Genomic DNA, 21,795 nt, shown 5'->3' on the forward strand with positions numbered 1-21,795 from the left:
AGCTTACTTAGAAAAATTTACCAAAATTTACTGCAATCCATATACTAAAAGAACAAAACCAACCACATGCCTAGTTTTTCTAATTTGAACAGCCTACTTAGAAAAATTTACCAAAATTTACTGCAATCCATATACTAAAAGAATATAAACAAACCACGCCTAGTTTTTCTACAGACCCCGATTTGCTAATTCGGTAGCAATTCCGAATAGAATGTCGGACATTTCCATAACTCTGGCCGACAGGAGGTTGTTGTTGTTGACATTGTTGAATGGGTTAGGGTTAGGGTTAAATGGGTTTGGGTTTACGGGATTTAGGTGGACGGGATTTGGATTTAGAGGTTCAGGATTAATTGGGTTGAGGGGATTTGGATTTAGAGGTTCAGGATTAATTGGGTTAACGGGATTTGGATTTAGAGGTTCAGGGTTAATGACTTCTGGTTCAGGATCATTTTGATTATTCACCGCAAGATCTGGATTTACCACATTATTGAAAACAGGATTTAAATTGTTGTGCACAGGGGGGTTTGGAATGAAAACCATATGATCGGGAAAGAAACCCATTTGATTTTGATTATGATTGCCCGGTAAATTGAAAGCATGGGGATTAAAAACCAAAGGATCCGGATGGAAACCGAATTGATCCTGATTAAATATATCCCCCACATTAAAAAGATCTTGATTAAATAATCCCCCCAAATTGAAAGGATCTTGATTAAACATATCTGGTTCATTAAAAAGATCTTGGTTAAACATTGGATTAATTGGGTTGAGAGGATTTGGATTTAGAGGTTCAGGATTAATTGGGTTAACGGGATTTGGATTTAGAGGTTCAGGGTTAATGACTTCTGGTTCAGGATCATTTTGATTATTCACCGCAAGATCTGGATGTACTACATTATTGAAAACAGGATTTAAATTGTTGTGCACAGGGGGATCGGGAAAGAAACCCATTTGATTTTGATTATGATTGCCCGGTAAATTTTTCATTCGATTGCTCATACGTCTGCAAAAGAAGGGTCGTTTGCTTTAAAGGTCGACATGGCCAAAGCATATGATAGAATAGATTGGCAGTTTCTGAGTGAGGTATTGAGAAGATATGGGATCCTGGGAAATACACACCAACTTATAATGAATTGTGTGTCTACTCCATCTTTCTCGATATTACTAAACGGACGACCAAAAGGTCATTTTTATAGTAAGCGGGTACTTAGACAAGGATGCCCACTTAGTCCGTATTTGTTTATTCTATGTTCTGAAACCCTCACAAAACTCATGATACATGCAGAAAATAGTGGACTTTATAATGGGTTGAAAGTGAATAGATATGCCCCAAGTGTGAGTCATCTTATGTTTGCAGACGATCTATTCTTCTTCGGGAAAGCCTCGGAAGATAATGTTAATCAGCTGAAAAATATATTAGAGGTTTATGCTAATTGTTCAGGACAGTTAATCAATTATCAAAAATCATCGATACAATTTAGCAAGAATTGTGATATTGAGAGGAGGGGGAAAGTCATAAATATATTAGAGGTGAAAGAGATGAAGGAGGATGATGTCTATTCAGGGAATTACTTGTTGAAGCCCAAACACAAAATAGCATCTTATGACTTTATCATCAACAAAATTGAGAAGAAGTTAATGGGGTGGAAAAGAAACTCGTTATCGCATGCTGGCAGAACGATCTTACTCAAAAGTGAACTAGCTTCTATACCAATATACTTTCTGTCGACAAATATTGCTCCAAAAGGTGTTATTGATAAAATTGAGAGGTGCCAAAGAAATTTTTGGTGGGGACACAATACGGCAAAATCGAAGATGCACTATATTAATTGGAGGAAACTACAAGCAAAACAAAAAGATGGTGGTCTCGGCATAAGGGATATGGGAATGGTTAATCAATCGATGGTGGGAAAATTAACTTGGAGGTTCTTAAACGAACCAAAGGCTTTATGGGTAAAATTATTGAAGGCTAAATATCTCAAAAGCGAAGACTTTTGGAGTTATAAGGCCAAAACGTCCACCACTTCCACATCGAAAAGCATGTTGGAGATGAGAAATTTTATTCAAAATGGCACTTGTTATTAGGTGGGAGATGGCTCAAAGATTCGGATTTGGGAAGACCCTTGGGTACCAAATTTAAGAGGGTTCAAACCAAATAAAAAACAGGGGTATCAAGAGATTCCAAACCTTTTCCTTGTTAGGGACTTACTAACTGTTGAAAAGAATTGGAATTTGCAATTATTAACAGTGATGTTTGATGAAGTTTCTGTGAAAGCTATTAAACAAATTCCGGTGACCAAAGAAGGAGGGGACGACCAACTCGTTTGGGTACATACGACAAAAGGTAATATCACTTCCAAATCACTTTATACTTCTATTGCAAAGGCATCTTCCTCCTCTTCTTTCACCGACTTGCCGTTTGGCATTATTTGGAGAAGGATCTGGACAAAGATAAATCTAGCTCCACGAGTTAAAATGTTTGTTTGGAGAGTGTTACATGATACATTACCCACAAAGTCAAGGGCGCTTAAATACAATCCTCAAATTTCAAAAGAGTGCTCTATGTGTAAGGAAGAAGAAGAGGCCCTCGATCATGTTTTAAGAACGTGTAGGGTGGCGAGAGAAACGTGGCTGAGTTCACCTTTAAATTTGAGGGTGGAAGGAGATGAAAGGTTTCAAGACCTAATGTGTCGTTGGTTAGCTAGCAGTGAAGAGGAAGAGGTGATAGAACTTCGAATATATGTAGCATGGTTTCTTTGGAAAGCTAGAAATAAATGTGTGTTTGAAGGGGAGAAACCGAACTGCTATTCGGTCATTCGGGAAGCCCAAGCTATGCATAAAGATTTCTCTGGCTTAACTAGTTATCAAATGGTTACTGAAGACAATGAAAATGATATATGGGGCTCAAAAGTTTTGGATTCCACCCGATAATGATCGGCTCAAAATTAATTTTGATGCAGCTTTTGTTGGGGAAAGAGCTGCTTTAGCGGCAGTGTGTAGAGGAAAAGACGGAGCGTTTATTTTGGCAGCTACTTCTCTTACCGAGGCTTCGTCCGCCTTGGAAGCTGAAGCAAAGGCAGCGAAGCTGGCGATGAATCTAGCTTCCCGTATTCCTGAGTATGAGTGCACAATTGAGGGAGATGCTTTGTCGGTCATTAAAGCATGCTTGTCAAACCCTGAAGATGGACCTTGGAGAATCAGACCAATAATTATGGAGATAAAAAATGAAGCTCGGAAACTTAGAAATTGTTTGTTTCTGTTTTGTCCGCGACTGGCAAATCAGACAGCTCATTTGTTAGCTACGGATGCTTTTAATTTAAGCTTAAACCAGACTATGGAGATCACTATGGCTCCTAGATGTATTGTAAGTCAATTGACGAATGATAGAACAAATATTTCTCTAAGCTCGAGTAGCTAATAAATTTAGGCATTAGACTCTTTTCATCAAAAAAAAAGAAAGCATGGGGATTAAAAACCAAAGGATTCGGATGGAAGCCGAATTGATCCTGATTAAATATATCCCCCACATTAAAAAGATCTTGATTAAATAATCCCCCCAAATTGAAAGGATCTGGATTAAACATATCTGGTTCATTAAAAAGATTTTGGTTAAATATAGGATCTGGATCATTTAAAGGATCTTGATTAAACATACCTCCAATATTGAAAGGATGAGGATCCTCAAAATTATCTTGATTAAAGAGTTCGATGAACCCCACAGGATCAAATGGATTAATCACCTCCGGATCTGGCAAGCCGGCTGGTGCTTCTTCAACGTCGGCTAGTTCTTGAACGCCGGCTGGTTGTTCTTGAACATGAGGTTTGGCGGCTGGTTCTTGAACATGAGGTTCGGCGGCTGGTTCTTGAACATGAGGTTCGGCGGCTGGTTCTTCAACATGAAGTTCGCCGGCTGGTTCCTCAACATGAGGTTCGCCGGCTGGTTCCTCAACATGAGGTTCGCCGGCTGGTTCTTGAGCATCGACCCTTTGTTCTTCAATAGGTGGCCAGACCGGAATAGTGGTATAAACATCTCCCTCCGGAAAATCAGATTTTTCCTCCCGTACCACCCGGTGTAGCATATCACCGTCACGTTGCAGGTTTTGATGGTAGAAAAAATAATGTTTTCGTGGTTCCTTCTTGGTCCACACATCCGGTTCACTAAACCCCAAATTTCTCAACTTCAGGCGAAATTTCGAAAAATTAATCCACGGAAACTCTCGTTTGAATCTGTATGTGTGTATGGGCAAATATCCGCCCCACGAGGTGCCCGCAGAATTTATGAACAACCGCTTCGTAAGGATAAAATCCGTGAAGCTTGATAAGGAGGCCCGGTAAACGGCCCAAGATGCTAGCATGATCACCAGATCCATACCCGCTTAACACTAAGCATATCTGACACGTGTCGCGCGATAACCACCTCCCAGTACTAAGCTATCTGACGGCTAGAAGGTTATCGCGCAATCCATAACCGCACTAATGGTGAATATTCCGTATCTTCCACTTGAAGACGGACGTTACCGGCCAGTAGCTTATCGCACACGCGGTAACATCCTGACCGTCCCCCAAGAGAATTGAATACTCATCTGACGGTCGATACGTCAGATCCCCTATCATCTCTTAACGTTCTTCCATGAGTAATGTCACAGAGTAATTACGTCGGTTACGAGCTGACCGTCATCAAGACGACCCTCCTCTACCACTATAAATACAAGAGGCTATAACCAGACCAAGGCATCCAATATTCGACAGCAATACTCGAGTAATCCAATCCATCTTCACTACCATTCTCTTCGATAAGCCTCTCAAAGAGCTCTTCACTCTTCCAAAGTCTCTGACTCATCGTCTTAGAAGTTGGAGGATAAAAGCTTGGTAGTCACGAATCTCGCAGTAACTAGCTAGCCGTAACACTATCTCGCAGTAACTAGCTAGCCGTAACAATATCTCGCAGTAACTAGTTGGCCGTATCGTCATCCTAATACGACCACCTTCTTACCGCATCACTCACCTAGCGATAAGACGCTAGGCGTATCGTCATCATCCATCCAACAATCCTCACCGTCCAATCCACTTACGACCAGCACCTTATCGCAAGTCCCACCTTCGACCAGCAAGTTAACGACAAAATATCATCACCATCACCCTTTTTAGTACAGTAAGTATATCACTACCGTGGGGATCTGTTCCGACAACTCCACGAGCCGCGACACCTAAGCACTCCGACGACGGTTACTCTTCTATTTCCCACTTTGACTTTCTTATTTATATTTGACCGAGTATCTGACTTGACCGTCGGAGCCCCCTTAGGTCGGCACCATCCCGGTGTCCCAGAGGCTTCACGATCTCTTCTCTCTCTTTGTGTGCAGGTTCTTTTCGACACGTAGCCGGTCCCCGAAGCATCCGACCCGACCCGACAAGACTTTTGACCGTCGACCCGTTGACTGTTAGACTTTCCGACCCGTAGACGTTTTACCGTCTACAATGTGTTTATGTAGACAACATTGGATCTAATGATTTTGATGGAGCATGTCTTAGTTTTGTCTACGTACCTAAAAATGCTTTTGATAAAAGCTGGTACTGGTGGCGGTGGTAGCGGTGGTGGTGGCGGTGGTGGCGGTGGAATTGGTTCCATCGATTAGGGTTAAAGCTAAGTGATGGGGATTTTTTTCTTTTAGCAACTGATCGAGATTTTTTGCTTTGAATGAAGTGATTTAATGCTCAAATGACATACGGCCCATTTAATATATAATATTAGGGTAAGGGTTTCGAGGTGGTTCATTTCAAAAGGAAATGACCAATATGCCCGGCACGAATCCCAGCGGGACCAGGATAAATTCCTTTGAGTTAATTCTTATTTGGCCCCCAAATTTCTGTAAATTCAAATATTGCCCCCTACTTTTAAGTTAATGCCCTAACTACCCTTCGATTAATCCTTTTTTAAAATTAAAAACAAAATCTTAATTCCACCTCATTTCCCTCTCCACCACACATCTCTCTCCATGTCAACTCTCTCTCTCTCTCTCTCCACATCACCTCTCTTTCTAACTCACCTCTCTCTCTCTCCAACTCACCCATCTCTCTCTCCAACTCACCTTCACCTCCAAAAAAAAAAATTCTCTCATCGCTCTCTCTCTCTAAAAACTCCGGCGACCCTCTTTCCAACAAAACAAAATACAAAATTGATTTGTATACATATTACATTGATTTGGAAAATAAAACCTATTTTGGAGAATAAAACATTATGTTGTTTTCCTCATTATTTAAATATTATCTTTGTATACATATTACATTGATTTGGGTTTCGGCTATTCGTAAGTGCTTTCATTTTTTGAATCTATTATTTATCATCAAGTAGTTATAGGATCAAGAAGTGTGTTGAAATGTAATTACTATATTACATGATGAGATGCTAATTTGTCTATTAAATTGTGTACTTGAGTAGACAAATGGCAAGTAACAACGGAAATAATATTTCTGTCCCTCTAACTCATTTTTCTCATTGAGAAAAACCTAAGAAATTTGTTGGCGTTGATTTTTCTGGTAAAGTAAACAATGAGTCTAGGGAGCCCGTCACTTGGAACTCCCAAGTGAACCGTCCTACCCAAATGGGACAAAATGATGAGGAACTTTCTTGAGAGAGAAAGTAGTTGGTCCTTGTCTTTTTGTCCCATTTGATAGGACGGTTCACTTGGGAGTCCCAAGTGGCGGGCTCCCAAGACTTATTGTAAAGTAAAATATCAAGGGAACTCCAAGAAGTTCAAAGGGACTTGCTATAATTGCAACAAGAAGGGACATTTTGCCAAAGACTGTCGCTCCAAAACTTGGAAGAAAAGTTACAAGGATGGAAAAACGGAAGACAAAGTGATAGATAACTTGTCTGATGGCGTTAAAGAGATTAATTTACGTGCCGTTATTTCTAAAGATAAATTCGTAAATAATCCAAGAAAATGGTGGATATACATGGGTGCTACTTGTCATATCTGTTCAAATAAAGGAGTATTCTCATCTCATAACAAGGTGGAAAATGCTGAACCTTTATGTATGAGAAATTCGGCGATATCCAAAGTTGAAGGCAATGGGACAGTCATACTGAAAGTCACATCTGGTAAGGAAGTAACTCTAAAAAATGTTCTTCATGTACCCGACATCCAAAAGAATTTAGTTTCTGGTTCTTTATTAAGTAAGGATGACTTTAAGCTTGTACTTGAATCGGGTGATTTTATTCTTACTAAAAATGAGATGTACGTGGGAAAAGGGTATTTAAGTGAAGGTCTATTCAAGATGAATGTAATGACTGCTATTCCTAAGATTAATAAAATTAATAATTCCGATTATATTGTTGATTCTTGTTAAGTGGCATGAGAGGTTAAGACATGTTAATTACGATTCTTTAAGAAGATTAATTAACATGGACCTTATACCTAAATTCGATTTAAATCCCAATAATAAATGTAAAGTTTGTGTCGAATCTAAAATGACCAAGTCATCTTTCCGTTTAGTTGAAAGAGACACAGAACCATTAGAACTGATACATAGTGATATATATGACTTAAAAACAGTTCAAACAGTAGGTGGGAAAAAAATACTTAATCACGTTTATACATGATAGTACTAGATATTGTCATGTTTACTTGTTAAGAAGTAAAGATGAAGCTGTAGAAAAATTTAAAATATATAAGAGTGAAGTTGAGAATCAACTCGATAAAAAGATCAAAGCTTTACGAAGTGACAGAGGTGGTGAATATGAATCACCATTTGTTGATATTTGTGCCGAAAGTGGTATCATCCATCAAACAACGGTTGCTTATTCGCCTCAACAAAATGGAGTCGCTGAAAGAAAAAAATCAAACTTTAAAAGAAATGATGAGCATTACTTATAAGTTCTGGATTACCCCAAATTTTGTGGGGTAAGCATTGCTTTCATCAAACTATATTTTTAACAAATTGCCTCATAAGAAAAAGGATAAAACTCCTTATGAGTTATGGAAAGGAAAAAAATCTTCTTATAAATATCTCAAAGTGTGGGGTGTTTCGCAAAAGTGGCGATTCCCTCACCAAACAAGGTCAAAATTGGACAAAAAAAACTATAGATTGTATTTTCATAGGATATGCACATAATAGAAGTACATACCGATTTCTTATACATATATCTGAAATTCAAGACTTACATGTTAATACAGTAATCGAATCAAGAAATGCTACATTTTTTGAACACATATTTCCATGTAAATTAGATGATGAGAAAAATTCTCAAAAGAGGAAATTTGAGAATATTAGTAACGATGAAATACAAACAAAGATGATATGGAGGATGTGGTTCAAGAACCACAAGCAGAAGAAAATAAAGAGGAATTCCGAAGAGGCAAGAGACAAAAAATTGCCAAAACATACGGTCCTGATTTCCTCACATACTTGTTATACCAAGCACCGCAAACATACAAAGAAGGAATGTCTTCTCCTGAATCTCAATTTTGGAAAGAGGCTGTAAATAACGAAATTGAGTCTATCCTTCAGAACCATACATGGGAGTTAGTAGATCTTCCAACAGGGTGTAAACCATTGGGTTATAAATGAATTGTTAAGAGAAAATTAAAAATGGATGGTTCTATAGACAAGTACAAAACATGACTTGTCGCAAAATGATTTAAACAAAAAGAAGGATTAGACTATTTTGATACGTATTCTCCAGTTACGAGAATAACATCAATTCGGGTGTTAATTGCTATAGCATCTCTATATAATTTAGAGATACATCAAATGAATGTTAAAACTGCTTTCTTGAATGGTGAATTAGAAGAGGAGATCTATATGGAACAACCGGAAGGGTTTATAGTACCCGGTCAAGAAAAGAAAGTTTGTAAATTAGTGAGGTCACTGTATGGGCTAAAACAAACACCAAAACAGTGGCATGAAAAATTCGACAAAGCCATGTTGTCAAATGGTTTTAGTATTAACGAGTGTGATAAATGTGTCTACACTAAATCTACTACCAACGGAGTTATAATTTTATGTTTGTATGTAGACAACATGTTAATAATGGGTAGCAATTTAGATATGATCAAATCTACGAAGAAAATGCTATCAAAAGTATTTGATATGAAAGATCTGGGTCAAGCAGACTTAATTCTTGGAATCAAGATTTGTAGAACTTCCAACGGAATAGTTTTATCTCAATCACATTACATTGAGAAAATTTTAGAGAAGTTCAACAAAAATGATAATCAGGTTGTTAAAACTCCTGTAGACCTTAGTCTACACCTAACTAAAAATACGGGACATAGTTCTAACCAATTAGAATACTCTCGCATAATTGGTAGTTTGATGTATTTAATGAATTGTACACCTGATATTGCGTATTCAGTAAGTAAATTGAGTAGGTTTACGAGTAATCCAAGTACAAACCACTGGAGTGCTCTAATAAGAGTCCTCCGATACTTAAGATATACAAAGGAGTATGGGTTACATTTTACTAAATACCCTGCAGTTCTTGAAGGGTATAGTGATGCAAATTGGATCTCAGATACAAACGATTCTAAATCCACAAGTGGATATGATTTTACTATAGGTGGTGCATCAGTTTCATGGAAATCCTCAAAACAAACTTGCATAGCAAGATCAACCATGGAGTTAGAGTTTATTGCTTTACACAAAGCTGGAGAAGAAGCCGAATGGCTTCGTAATTTTCTAGAGGATATTCCAATTTGGCCAAAACCGTGTCTGCTATTAAAATACATTGCGATAGTAAATCAGCAATTGGCAAGGCACATAATAAAATGTATAACGGAAAATCTCGACACATACACCGAAGACATAATACCGTTAAATATTTGCTCTCAAGTGGAATTATAACAATTTATTATATAAAATCAAAGGATAACCTAGCGGATCTGTTTACAAAGGGGTTATTGAAAGAGCAAATGTACAAGTTATCAAGGGGAATGGGCTTAAAGCCTAAAGAAAATGAGTAGATCGCAATAGAAACCCAACCTAGTTGACTGGAGATCCCAATATCTAGGTTCAAAAGGGACAACATAAATGTGAAGTACTCGTCAGTAACACTAGAAGAGGGGGCAATGCCAAATTTTCCTATAAGCTATTGAGCTATTCATAAAGATTGACCCCATATGATAGCACTTGTACAATTATACGAACACCACCAAGAGACATAGGTTCATATTTATAAAAACTCAAAATACCAAGTGGAGATAAGTGCTAAAGGAGATACAGAAGCAACCGCTAAGAAAAACACAAGCGAGAAACAATATCACATGATATGTTCTTAGGCGAGTTGCCTCGCTCCGTTTGTAACTTCTCCATTTCTCTTGCCGTAGCCACCTAGTCGTTCTCTACTGCTTCCATTGTTTGTAATGTTTAAGCCCTTTTTGTTTTCAAAAGTACATCTATTTACCGAGAGATTAAGAAAAAATAATCTTAGATCGTTTGAGACACCATCTTTAACACAACTAATAGTTTTGACAGAACCTGTTTTTAGCATAATATCGATGAACCCTTACTGTTCAAATGTGAGGTGTCCCACTACTATAAAAGACTATGTTTGTGTAGTGTACATGCCACAACCTTTAAATTTGACACCTTTCCGAGTGACCATAGTAAACTTGGTTGCTTGGTCACATTTTATAACTCCAATACACTTCACTAATTCTAGTCTTTAGTGTGATACTTTTTCTGATAATAATTTTATACGAACAAAAAGTGATCTGGTAACCAAGAATGTAATATTGTTCAAGTCATCTCTGTTCATTTTCAAATAGTTTTGAATTGGATGACTACAAACTTAACATGATACTGGAGCTAGATCCACATGTGACTGCTAAAAGTTGGGCACACTCAATGTCACAAAAAAAAATGGATGTTATGTTGCAAGAATGTCACACGTGAGGGGACGTGTGGAAATAGTTTCAAGTAAAAAAGGGGGATCTAGTAACCAAGAATATATGTCTTGGTACTCTCCAAACTTAAAACTTTGACAACCTGAAACTACTGAATTCGCCAGGGAATTGCAGTAAACTTTTATACACAGAATGAGCATTCTATAATTCTTGGTTAAAATTGTTGAAGTTGCAACTAGCCAGCCACTTCTCTATAATTCGTGGTTTTTTAATCTGTCACTTTAAATATGCTTTTTGAATAATTTTCCAAGACAAAAATATCATAACAAGTAGACATTAACAACTTGAAGTTCTTATAACTCTTGAGAACTGAAGGGTTTTGGAGGAGAGAGAGACTCCAAGCTGACGTCAGCCCAGAAAGTAGTCATCCCTCTCCTTTCTTCCCTACCGAAACTCTAATACCACCATTAGTGCTATAACGGAAGGTATATCAACCAACAAACTCAACATGCAATCACCTAGAACGGTTACCTAGACACAATAGTCAACATTAAAAGCTAATTTAGGCGAATTTAAGAAGAATAAAGGAAGATTAGCCAGCTTTAACTTTCCTTGGGAAACAGAAACAAGAGGAATAATCAAGAGAAGATCAGGGTATTTATCATAAACCAATAATATTCAACATCTGTCAATTAATTTCTTTTAATTTTAAACACGTGTAATAACTAAGTGAGTCAATCGAGTACACTATTCAAGTTCTCCCTCGCATGTACCGAATCTGTTGCGTCTTTGAGCCGCTTCGTCTGCTGGGGCTGGTTCTCTATCTTGATGTACAAGTGTGTATGATCTCTAGAAGATCTCTCTTTCTTCTAGACGAGTGTTTATACTCTTGCATACACGTGTACTCTTAGAGATGGGTAGGTATTCTGAGGGAAGTAGAAAGGAAGGAGGTATCATCTCCTTTAAAGTTCTTTCCTGTCTTCTTCCTCATTTCATAATAGTTTCCTTCTGGAGAGAGAGATTCATCCACTTCTTCATCTCCTACCTTTTTATTCCTTTCATGTCGACCAACCCCTCTGCTCAGAATATGATGGGCCTATAAAGTTTCCTAAATAGGCCACCACCCGTAAGTATACGGGTGTCAAGTAATAGTTCCGGTAAGACCGGTTCGTTCCTCAGAGACTAAGTCAATCTATTCTGACTCCTATAACTAATTTGGATTTTCTTCAGATTTTGATTTCCTTGCAATTTCAAACAATAATACTAACAAAGACAAATAATAATGGTAAATGATTTTATGGGAGAAGTAGCCTAGGGTTCAGAATCCATTCTAATCATGCATAGACCTCGAATTAAATTTTATATCTTTTATGAATCAAAATACTAAGTTCTTATCAACTCTAACTATTATCTATCAACTAGCAAGTATCCACCATTAAAGAACCTAACCTAAACATGGTGGATCAAGCTTCAAGAAGCATAGGTAATGAAAGACGAGTCACGATTCAATGATCAACTAACAACTAAGAAGTATAAATCATTAAAGGTGTCAATCTAAATATGATAAATCAACTCAAGAATATTAATCGATGAATAAATCATGAACAAAGTTTGAAAGAAATCAATACATGAAGCATTTAATTTATCAAAATAATTGTGTAATATGCATAATTAGAACTTCATCAAAACCCTAGACTAAAGGAAAATTAGCTACTCATCACTAAAGAGATCATAATCATGGTGGGATAAATGAGAAATAATAACATTAAAGAAAGAAAAAGAATCGGAGAAGAAAACACCTTTTTTCTCGCAAATTTCCCTCTATGCAGCCAAACAGACCCTTAAGGAAAATAATTTTCTCGTCTTCCCGGAAACGATTTCCTGGTGAGAAAATTATTTTCCTTGACTGGTTTTTCTCTCTCTCTACTGTTTTCTCCTTCTTTTTACTCTAAACTTTCTCTTTCTCTCTCTATAAACCAGAAATATAACTCTCCCTTTCTATCTTTAACCAAAACGGTAAAGGATGAAGAAGAAAAGATGAGTTTTTAATGGAGTTTGTAAATTCAAATTCAATCTCTTTCTCTCTCTACAGAACAGTAATTATCTCTCTCTTTAACTCTCTCAATCTATTCCTCTCTCTCTCACAAAGAGAAGGATGACAAAAGAAGAAAAAGAAAACAGAAAAAAAACTAATTCACTCACTTTCTCTCTCTAGCTCTCGGTTACTCTTTCAATGGCCGTGAGGAGATGATTAATATTTTCTCTGGTTTCAGCCGTGAGTTCCCAAAAACCCGAGATGATTAATGGTGGTCGGTTCTCCTCCTTTTGTCCCAAGCCGAGATAATGATGCCTGTCGTGAGCCGGGAGATATCTCCTCCATTCAAATTTTTCTCAATCACTCTCCAGCTCATATACTTCTCTCTAAAAATAGTTCAAGCCAATCCATCCAAATATCTCTCTCTCTCGGTCTCATCTCCTTCTCTATCTATTTGTATTAATTTATCCCTCCAAAATAATATGAGAAGATAAAAGAGAGAAAAAGGAATGATCCTACATACTTGGTCATGGTTCTTAATTTGGGAGCCAATCACGTTTTTGGTTTACTGGATAAAGATTTGGGGTGAATGCAAATCCTTTAATGTGGGACAACTTTGCTGTAGCTAGGTGCATCAAATAAAGTTGAGGAGGCCATCTAATCCTTGTTGATCCGCACGCTCGAAATTGTGTCCGTTAGATCGTCTCGGGAGCATTGAAGCTTTAACGTGTGAAGTACCAAATCAAGTGTCAAAACAAATCCCGAGCGCCATCTAATGCTTCCCAACAGTGTACCACACGTTCACCTGTACCATTGATCTACTTACATCTTGCGCGCCACGTGTCACTAATAATATATGTTGACTTTTAGTCAACTGATTTGACTCGGACTCTGATCCGCTCTAGTTTCCTCATCTGAACTCCGATTTGACTTCCGTTTTCACCCACGAATTCATCTTGGGCTCTACTTTTCAACCGAGCACCAATGTTGACAAAAATTCCCAGAATCACAAATGACCAAAATACCCCTAACACGTCTTACTCTTGATTTTATCCGTTTTACGCATTGAACTCCGTAAAAGACACCTGGACAAAAGAAACACATAATTCATCAGAGTAACTGCTCGAATTGGACTAACTAGCCTTAGTTAAGAGATTCAGATGGGACATTTTCATGTCTCATCAGAATATTGACGATCTAACCCAGAAGATGTCCATCCAACTTAGTCTTTCTGACTACGGTAACCTTACTATCTGCTACCCAAAGCCTTCAAAAAACAAAGAACTTCTAGAGATCTCCTCTGGTTTCTTAGCTAGGTTGTGTTGCCAGTATGACTATGGCATCGGTTTCATAAGGAAGTATCTTTCTGGTCAATCTCGTTTCTTCAGAGAGTGTAGGATTACCCCTTCTGATACTGACCCTAATCACTTCCTCATCAAACCTCGAAATCTTACTGTCTTGAATGAAATCCACCAAGGTAGACCATGGATCATTCGAGGTTATCTAGTGGTGATGCAGGAGGTGGATTTTCCACTTAGAGATGTGATTCCCCCACTCATGCTAGAACCCATGTTGTGTAGTTTCTCGGGTCTCCCTTCTTTCATTCAAAATAGGCACGATCTAGAGATTATCTTCTCATGCATGGGGTACATTATTCAGATTCAGTCGAAGAACTTCAGCATGGTTACCAACTCTACTATCCGGATTCAGTTTATGTATGACGTCAGGACTCCTCTGTTGGCTACTCTTATTTCTATATTCACTGATCGAGGTAAGCCAGTTAACTTTAGCTACTACAAATTTCCTAAAGCCATTTGCCATAAGTGTAGAATAGTGGAGCATCCTATCACTCCCTGTATCAAGCCTCAATCTCATGTTTTTGGCTCTCCTATGGAGACACAGTCCTCTGTTCCTCATTATTCTGATAATTTGGCTCTCTCAGTTGTTCCTTCTTCCTCTGTGGTTGTTCCTCCCATTCCTCCTCATGAGATTTTTCAGGATCGAGGAAAACGGAAAGACCTAGATATGATTATGGAGGTCAAGATAGAGGAGGAAGTCAGGAGGAAAACTAATCTCAGGAAGGCTCAGGTCATGGAGAAGAATAGTGATACATCTTTGGTGGAGAACCCAGTAGCTTGGTATTCGGGTAATTCCTCGTCGTCGTCCTTCCATTCCTCATCCATTCCTCCTAGCTGGTTCACCCCCCACTGGAATCCATTGATAGTCAAGAAGAAAGACGTAGACACATCTTCTCGGATTCATTGTTGGCGTCTCCTAGTCCATCTACAGAAGCCAGAGAGGAGGGAGATCATGAATAGTTTACTTGGTTGATTATCAGCTTTACTTTTGTTATTTGTGTTTCTGTTAATTATAGTATTAGCTTTTGTTCTTTGTTCTAGCTTAGGTTTGGTTTCTTGTCTTTATTTCAGCTTGTAGTTAGCTTGCTGGTTTGGTTGGACTGCTTATTCACATCTAATATAAGATAGATGTGATTTTTGTTAACCTATGGACTTGGTTATGGTATGAATATATGTTCATTAGTTAGATGTTTTTTTGCTAATCTTATAGCTTTGGTTGTGGTATGATTTTTAGTTGTTTAGTTATATGTATTGTAACTTTTAATCTCCTGCGATTTATGATCTGTATCTTTCTGGCTTCGTATATATAGATGTTAGGTTTGTTATAGTAGCTTTAGCTATTTTAGTTTTTAACTTTACCTTCTCTGTTGAGAGTTGGTGGTGGGTGCCTTTAATGTAGGCTTCGGGTTTCTCCATCCTCTTGGGGTGGGTGCTTTTATACTGGCTTGTAGTTAGTGTGTTCGTTCTAATTTTACCTTTTGGGGGTGGTGCCTCTATACTTAGTTAGTACATTATGAATAATTCCCCCTAGCCCTTGTCCCTCTATTCTTAGCTGGAATGTTAGAGGGATTGCGCAGTATCTCACTAAGAACATCTTTTGAATCTCATCAAAAAACATAACCCGAATATTATTTTCCTCGCAGAAACTAAGAATAAGTGTAATATTATTAATAAGAATATTAAGATTCATAAGCACTACAGTAGTCACTTTGTTGAGCCTCTTAACAAAGCTGGTGGCCTAGTTATGTATTGGAAGCATCATTTAGATACTACCATCCTGTACTTGGATAATAATGTTATTCACGCTAAAATCTATAATCCGCATAACAGGGTCTATAATTTTATTACTCGCTTCTATGGTTGCCCCTACCATAAGAATAAACTTAAACCTTGGAAAACGCTGAAAACTCTTAGAGTTGATAATAATATGCCGTGGATGGTCATCGGTGACCTTAATAATATTCTAGACATGCAGAAGAAGCAAGGAGGTTCTCAGGCTACCAATTCCCATATTTCTAGTATTCTCTCTATTATTAGTCATCTTGAGCTCATGGATATGGGTTATCAGGGTAGTCCTTATACTTGGAGCAATAAGCAGTATGGTGAGAATCTCATACAAGAGAGACTAGATAGAGCTCTATCTAATCTTAATTGGCTGACGCTATACCATTTCTCGGGTATATCTCACATAGATACAGTGGGATCTGATCATCTCTCTATTCTCCTTGCTGACGCTAATAATATTAATCATAAGCCTAAGCCGTTCAAATTCCTTCGTACTTGGATGACTCACCCGGAATGCCATGACTTCATTACGGGAAACTGGAAGACAAATCAAGATATCCATGTGGAGCTCAAAAAGTTAAGTAAACATCTCACTAAATGGAACAAAAGTGTTTTTGGTAATATTGAAAGAAACATCAAGATTATTACAGAGAGATTACAGGAAAGCAGTAATAAGGAGGAGCTCACTAGTCTGAATGAGCAGCTAGAACAACTGTACATATACCAAGAGAATCTTTGGAAGGAGAAATCCAGAAATAACTTCATTTCGGTGGGGGATAAGAACACCAAATATTTTCATTCGCAGGCCATTCAACGTAACCGTACCAATAAAATCATGGTTATTAAAGATAACAATGGTGATTGGCAAGAAGGGATTAATAGCATTCAGTCTATCTTCACCTCTCACCTCCTTAACATCAACACTACGAATAATACTACCACTGTCCCGAATATCCATAATCTTTTTCACCATTCTATTTCCCCTAATCAGAATAATAAACTTAATGCTATTCCGGATGAAGAAGAAATCAATAAGGCCATTAAGGGTCTCAAGAAAGAGGCGGCTCCGGAGCCCGACGGTTACCCCCCTTTTTTCTTTCAATCCAACTGGGGCACTGTTAGGCCCGATATCCATACCCTTGTACATAATTTTTTTCTTACTGCTACTTTGCCTGCCGAAACCATACTCACATCTGTCTTATTCCTAAGACTGCTACCCCTCAGACTCATGCAGATTACAGACCTATTAGTCTTCTTAATACCACCTACAAAATCATCACGAAAATTTTAGCTGATAGGTTTAAAGAAACCTTTAATTCTATCATTACTCCGTTCAAGCGGCGTATATTTCGGGTAGACAGATCTCGGATAACATTATAATAGGACAGGAGATCATTCACTCGATGAAAAGAATGAAAGGAGCGACGGGGTACTTCGGATTGAAATTGGACATGTCTAAAGCATTTGATAGGATTGAGTGGAATTTTCTGATTGATATCATGGCGAAACTAGGCTACTCTGAGCATTGGATTAAGATGATTAACAGTTGTATCTTTACTTCTTCGATGGCAGTTCTGATCAATGGTCATCCGGGTCCCACTTTTCATCCGACCAGGGGTATCAGGCAGGGACATCCCCTCTCCCCCTTTCTCTTCACTCTTGCCATGGAAGGCTTGAGTAGAATGATTGTAGCAGAACGTGACTCAGAGACTTTCCTGGGGTTCCCTACTAATTATCCTAATCTCACCATTTCGCACCTCCTCTTTGCCGATGATTGCATTATTTTTGGTCGCAACTCCCTGGATAATATTCATATTCTCAAGAACATTCTTAATACTTTCTGTGTTTCCTCTGGTCAGATGATTAACTACAAGAAATCAAATATCTTCTATTCCAAGAATTATCGCCCTAAATTCAAGCGTCTTATTATGCGCTCTCTTAAAGTTAAGAATGCGTCCACATCGGATAAATATCTAGGGGCACAACTTTTCATTGGAGCGAATAAGAACAATGCTTTCAAGGACATCCTTCAACAGATCAAAACAAACTAGAGAATTGGAATCATTCCTTCCTTTCTCAAGCCGGGCGCACTGTTATTATTTCGACGGTAGCAGCCGTCGTACCCCGATACCAAATGCAATGCTTTGCCATTCCTAAAGGCATAAGTAAAAACATTTCGACTATTCAAAAGTCGTTCTGGTGGGGTAAGTCCAAAGGTATTTGCACGAAATCTTGGTCGTCTATTTGTCTTCCCAAATCCATGGGAGGTCTTGGTATTCATCTCCCTGAACTAGATAATAAAGCTATGCTCAGTAAGCTAGCTTGGAGGATTAAGGTGGACTCCAATGCAATGTGGGTCCGTTTCCTGAAAGCTAAGTATTTTCCCCATACGGAGACTCCGGGTCCAGTCAAGCGACATCATTCTTGGAACTGGAAGACTATAAGGAAGCAACTGAACCAGATTGAAGATTTTACGACCTGGGAGGTCCATAATGGAAAGAACATCAACATTTGGACGGATAGTTGGATTCTTGACATTAATACTCCCCAGAAGCGTAGCAATGAGTCCAATCTGACTAAGGTAACTCAATTGATCATGAACAACGAGTGGAATGAAGAGGCTCTTACTAGAACCTTTGACAACTTGACCCATAACTTAATAAAATCCATTCCAATCTATGCAGCTGGTGAAGATCAAAGAATTTGGACGCTAACAAAATCGGGTAAGTTTACGGTTAAATCTCTGTATAAATACCTCTGCACTAGTATGAATTCCCCTCCTCCCCTCAATCCTAACTGGAAATTTATTTGGTCGCTCCCAACTATTCCCAGAATCCAAAATTTCATTTGGAAAATATGTACCAAATCTCTTCCAGTGAGAGAAAGAATTGGTAAGTATATTAACATTAACTTGGACTGCCCTAATTGTAATGATATTGAATCTATTGAGCATGCACTCCTTCACTGTCCTCTGGCTAGAAACATCTGGTTCTATTTTAATATTATTTCGGAGAATATAATGTATGTGGCAGAATGGATCTTTTCATGGGAACACACTCCTCAATTCAGCGATCCTGCTTACCAAAATCAATTAGCCACAATCCTGTGGATCATTTGGAAAACTAGATGTGATCGTTGTTTTCAACATGAAATAAATTCTCTTTCACATATTATTAATATGATACAATCTTTCTCTAGAAATACTATAACACAACCTAGCATGAATAAACCCTCGCAAGAGAGGTGGAACCCACCGGAACATACATGAATGAAAATTAATGTAGATGCGTCTTTTATCAATGTTCATGAAATTACAGGTACCAGCCTTATTATCCATGATTCTGACTCTAAATTCATAGAAGCTCATACATTCATTACTAGAAGCAGAAATAGTGAAGAAGGCGAGGCAATAGCTATTCTCAATGGCCTGATATGGGCGGCTGAACATAAATACAATAAAATCATCATAGAAAGTGATAACATCAATATCATCCAAAACATTCAGAATATCAAGCATGAAGTTCAATGGCAGTCTAGAATTCACATCCGAAAAATACAAGAAGTCAAACGAAGGATTGAAAGGGTGAAATTCAACTACACAAACAGAAAATTCAATTCGCCTGCGGATAGGCTTGCGAAATTGGCAAGAAAGAAGAAAAAATCGAAGACATGGAGTAGAGTACCATATTTTATCGTTTCTTTGTATTGTAATGACATTTTAATAGCTTAATAATATATGTACCTCTTAACAAAAGAAAAAAGTAGACATTAACAACTTAGAAGAAAGGAAGTAAGGAATTTCATGAAGAACATCAGATGGGGGTTTCTTTTGAATTTTGTTAATTTTCGGTTAAAATGTTGAATTTTTTTCCAACTGTTGAAATTGAAATTCTCTGGTTTCTGGGTCTTAATCTTTGTTTGTTCTTACTAGCATTTCCGAAATCAGTTAAAGTTTTTGCTAATCTTCGGTTTAAAAAGAGTTTTCCACAATATCCGATAGCCATTTTAACTCAGCTTAATACTGTTCATAGAAAAAATCAAATTAGAGTAAGATAACAAAATTGAAATCAAATTTGACCAAATTTTGATTTAATTATTGAAATTACCAGAACAAAAAGGTCATTAGAGAACTGGGTTTCGGGGAATTTGCGTAAATCGTTTGAAAAGTTAATAAGATTATAGTTGGAAAATGAAGAGTTACAACTAAAATGAATAATAGAAGAGTCGGTGGAATTTCCGGTGAGGCCATCTAAAGTTCCATCAATGGTGGTGACTACTGGATCATTGTTAGCGAAATTGAAGAAATCTTCAACAATGGCATTGTTGGTGTTGAATTCCTGGTGTGCACTGTTGAATTTTAGCGGGTACGTAGTAAATTGAAGTATTGTTTTTTTTTTGTTGAAAGTCCATTGAAGTATTCTAGTGCTCCCATTTGAATTTTCTGTTAATGGAAAAAAGAGATAAAGAGAGCAAGGAAGGGTTAGAGAAAGAAAATGAGAAGGAAGAGTTTTGAGGGGGCCAAAGATAGATTTGAGAGGGAGAAAGAGATATTAGGCTTTATGTGTTCTAGAAGGTGATAGGTGGGTGGACAACTCCTAAAATGAATGATTTTTTAAGTAAAAAAAACTAAAAAAATAGTAAAAAGTAAAAAAAGGAAGATCCAGATCACCTTCTCTGCCATGAAAAACTAAGGGGGGGTAGTGGATAGGGATTTAGGAGGACATTCGTGGACAAAATGTCTCGTAGACATTTCGAGACATTTTAAGACATTTCGAGACATTTGTCTGTAGACAAAAGGTCTTTATAGACATTTTAAGACATTTGATTCATGGACAAAAAGTCTTTATGGACATTTCAAGACATTTGGTTTATAGACAAAATGTTTTGGAGACATTTCAACATATTGAATCCATGGACAAAATGTGTAGTGGATATTATTATTATATTATTAATATTATTATTAATATTATTATTATTATTATTATTATTAATATTATTATTATTATTATTATTATCTCATCATGGATGACAATTGGTAGGCATTTATTATTTTAGTATTATCATTATTGTCTAACCATACAAAATAATATATTTGTACTCATATTTTAAAAATATATTTTTCGAGTTTTGTGGACGTCTGTGGATATCTGAGGACATTTATGGACAATTAGTGGACATTTATTTATTTAATTTTATCATTATCGTTTAATCATATGAAATAAAAATAATTGTACCATTATTTCGAAAATATATTTTTCGACTTTGGTAGCCATCCGTAGATATCTGTGAACATTGATGGACAATTGGTAAATATGTGTTATTTTATATAGTATACTAATATATATATATATATATATATATATATATATATATATATATATATATAATATAATAATAATATAATATTGTAATATGATAATAATATCATTATTACTATAATATAATATAATAATATAATAATATAATAATATAATAATATAATAATATAATAATACAATAATATAGTAACATATAATAAGATAATAATAATATAACATAATTCAGGAGCAGATGGAACGTTTTATACTTCAGGAACAAAGATAAAGAAATTGATCACTCTTAATACAAGGGAAATCATTGATAAACGTCTCTGATTCAAATCATTCAAAATATCTTTCTTGACCGATAATATTATAAAATATAATAATAATAATAATAATAATAATAATAATAATAATACAATAATATAATAATAATACAATAATATAGTAATATAAGAAAATAATGTAAT

At 36.9% G+C, this 21,795-nt stretch overlaps 1 protein-coding gene across 1 annotated transcript; it reads left to right on the forward strand.

The window, feature by feature from the left end:
- Positions 1-16,167: 16,167 nt before the first annotated feature.
- Positions 16,168-18,076, forward strand: LOC147550437 (uncharacterized). Its single transcript, XM_086668457.1, has 2 exons — positions 16,168-17,104; positions 17,409-18,076. Exons 1-2 carry the CDS (start codon positions 16,168-16,170, stop codon positions 18,074-18,076), a joined length of 1,605 nt encoding a protein of 534 aa, XP_086524583.1.
- Positions 18,077-21,795: the final 3,719 nt, after the last annotated feature.

The sequence above is a fragment of the Eschscholzia californica genome, unplaced genomic scaffold, assembly GCF_041429995.1.
Source record: "Eschscholzia californica isolate CP2 unplaced genomic scaffold, dmEscCali1.0.p SCAF_3, whole genome shotgun sequence".
Lineage (NCBI taxonomy): Eukaryota > Viridiplantae > Streptophyta > Magnoliopsida > Ranunculales > Papaveraceae > Eschscholzia > Eschscholzia californica.

What these genes read in the sequence shown, in the direction of transcription:
- LOC147550437 (XM_086668457.1), top strand. Translation starts at nt 16,168, where the DNA reads ATGCCGTGGATGGTCATCGGTGACCTTAATAATATTCTAGACATGCAG. An exon ending in GGCGGCTCCGGAGCCCGACG is followed by an intron (nt 17,105 to 17,408) that starts GTTACCCCCCTT and finishes ACATTATAATAG; the next exon opens with GACAGGAGATCATTCACTCG.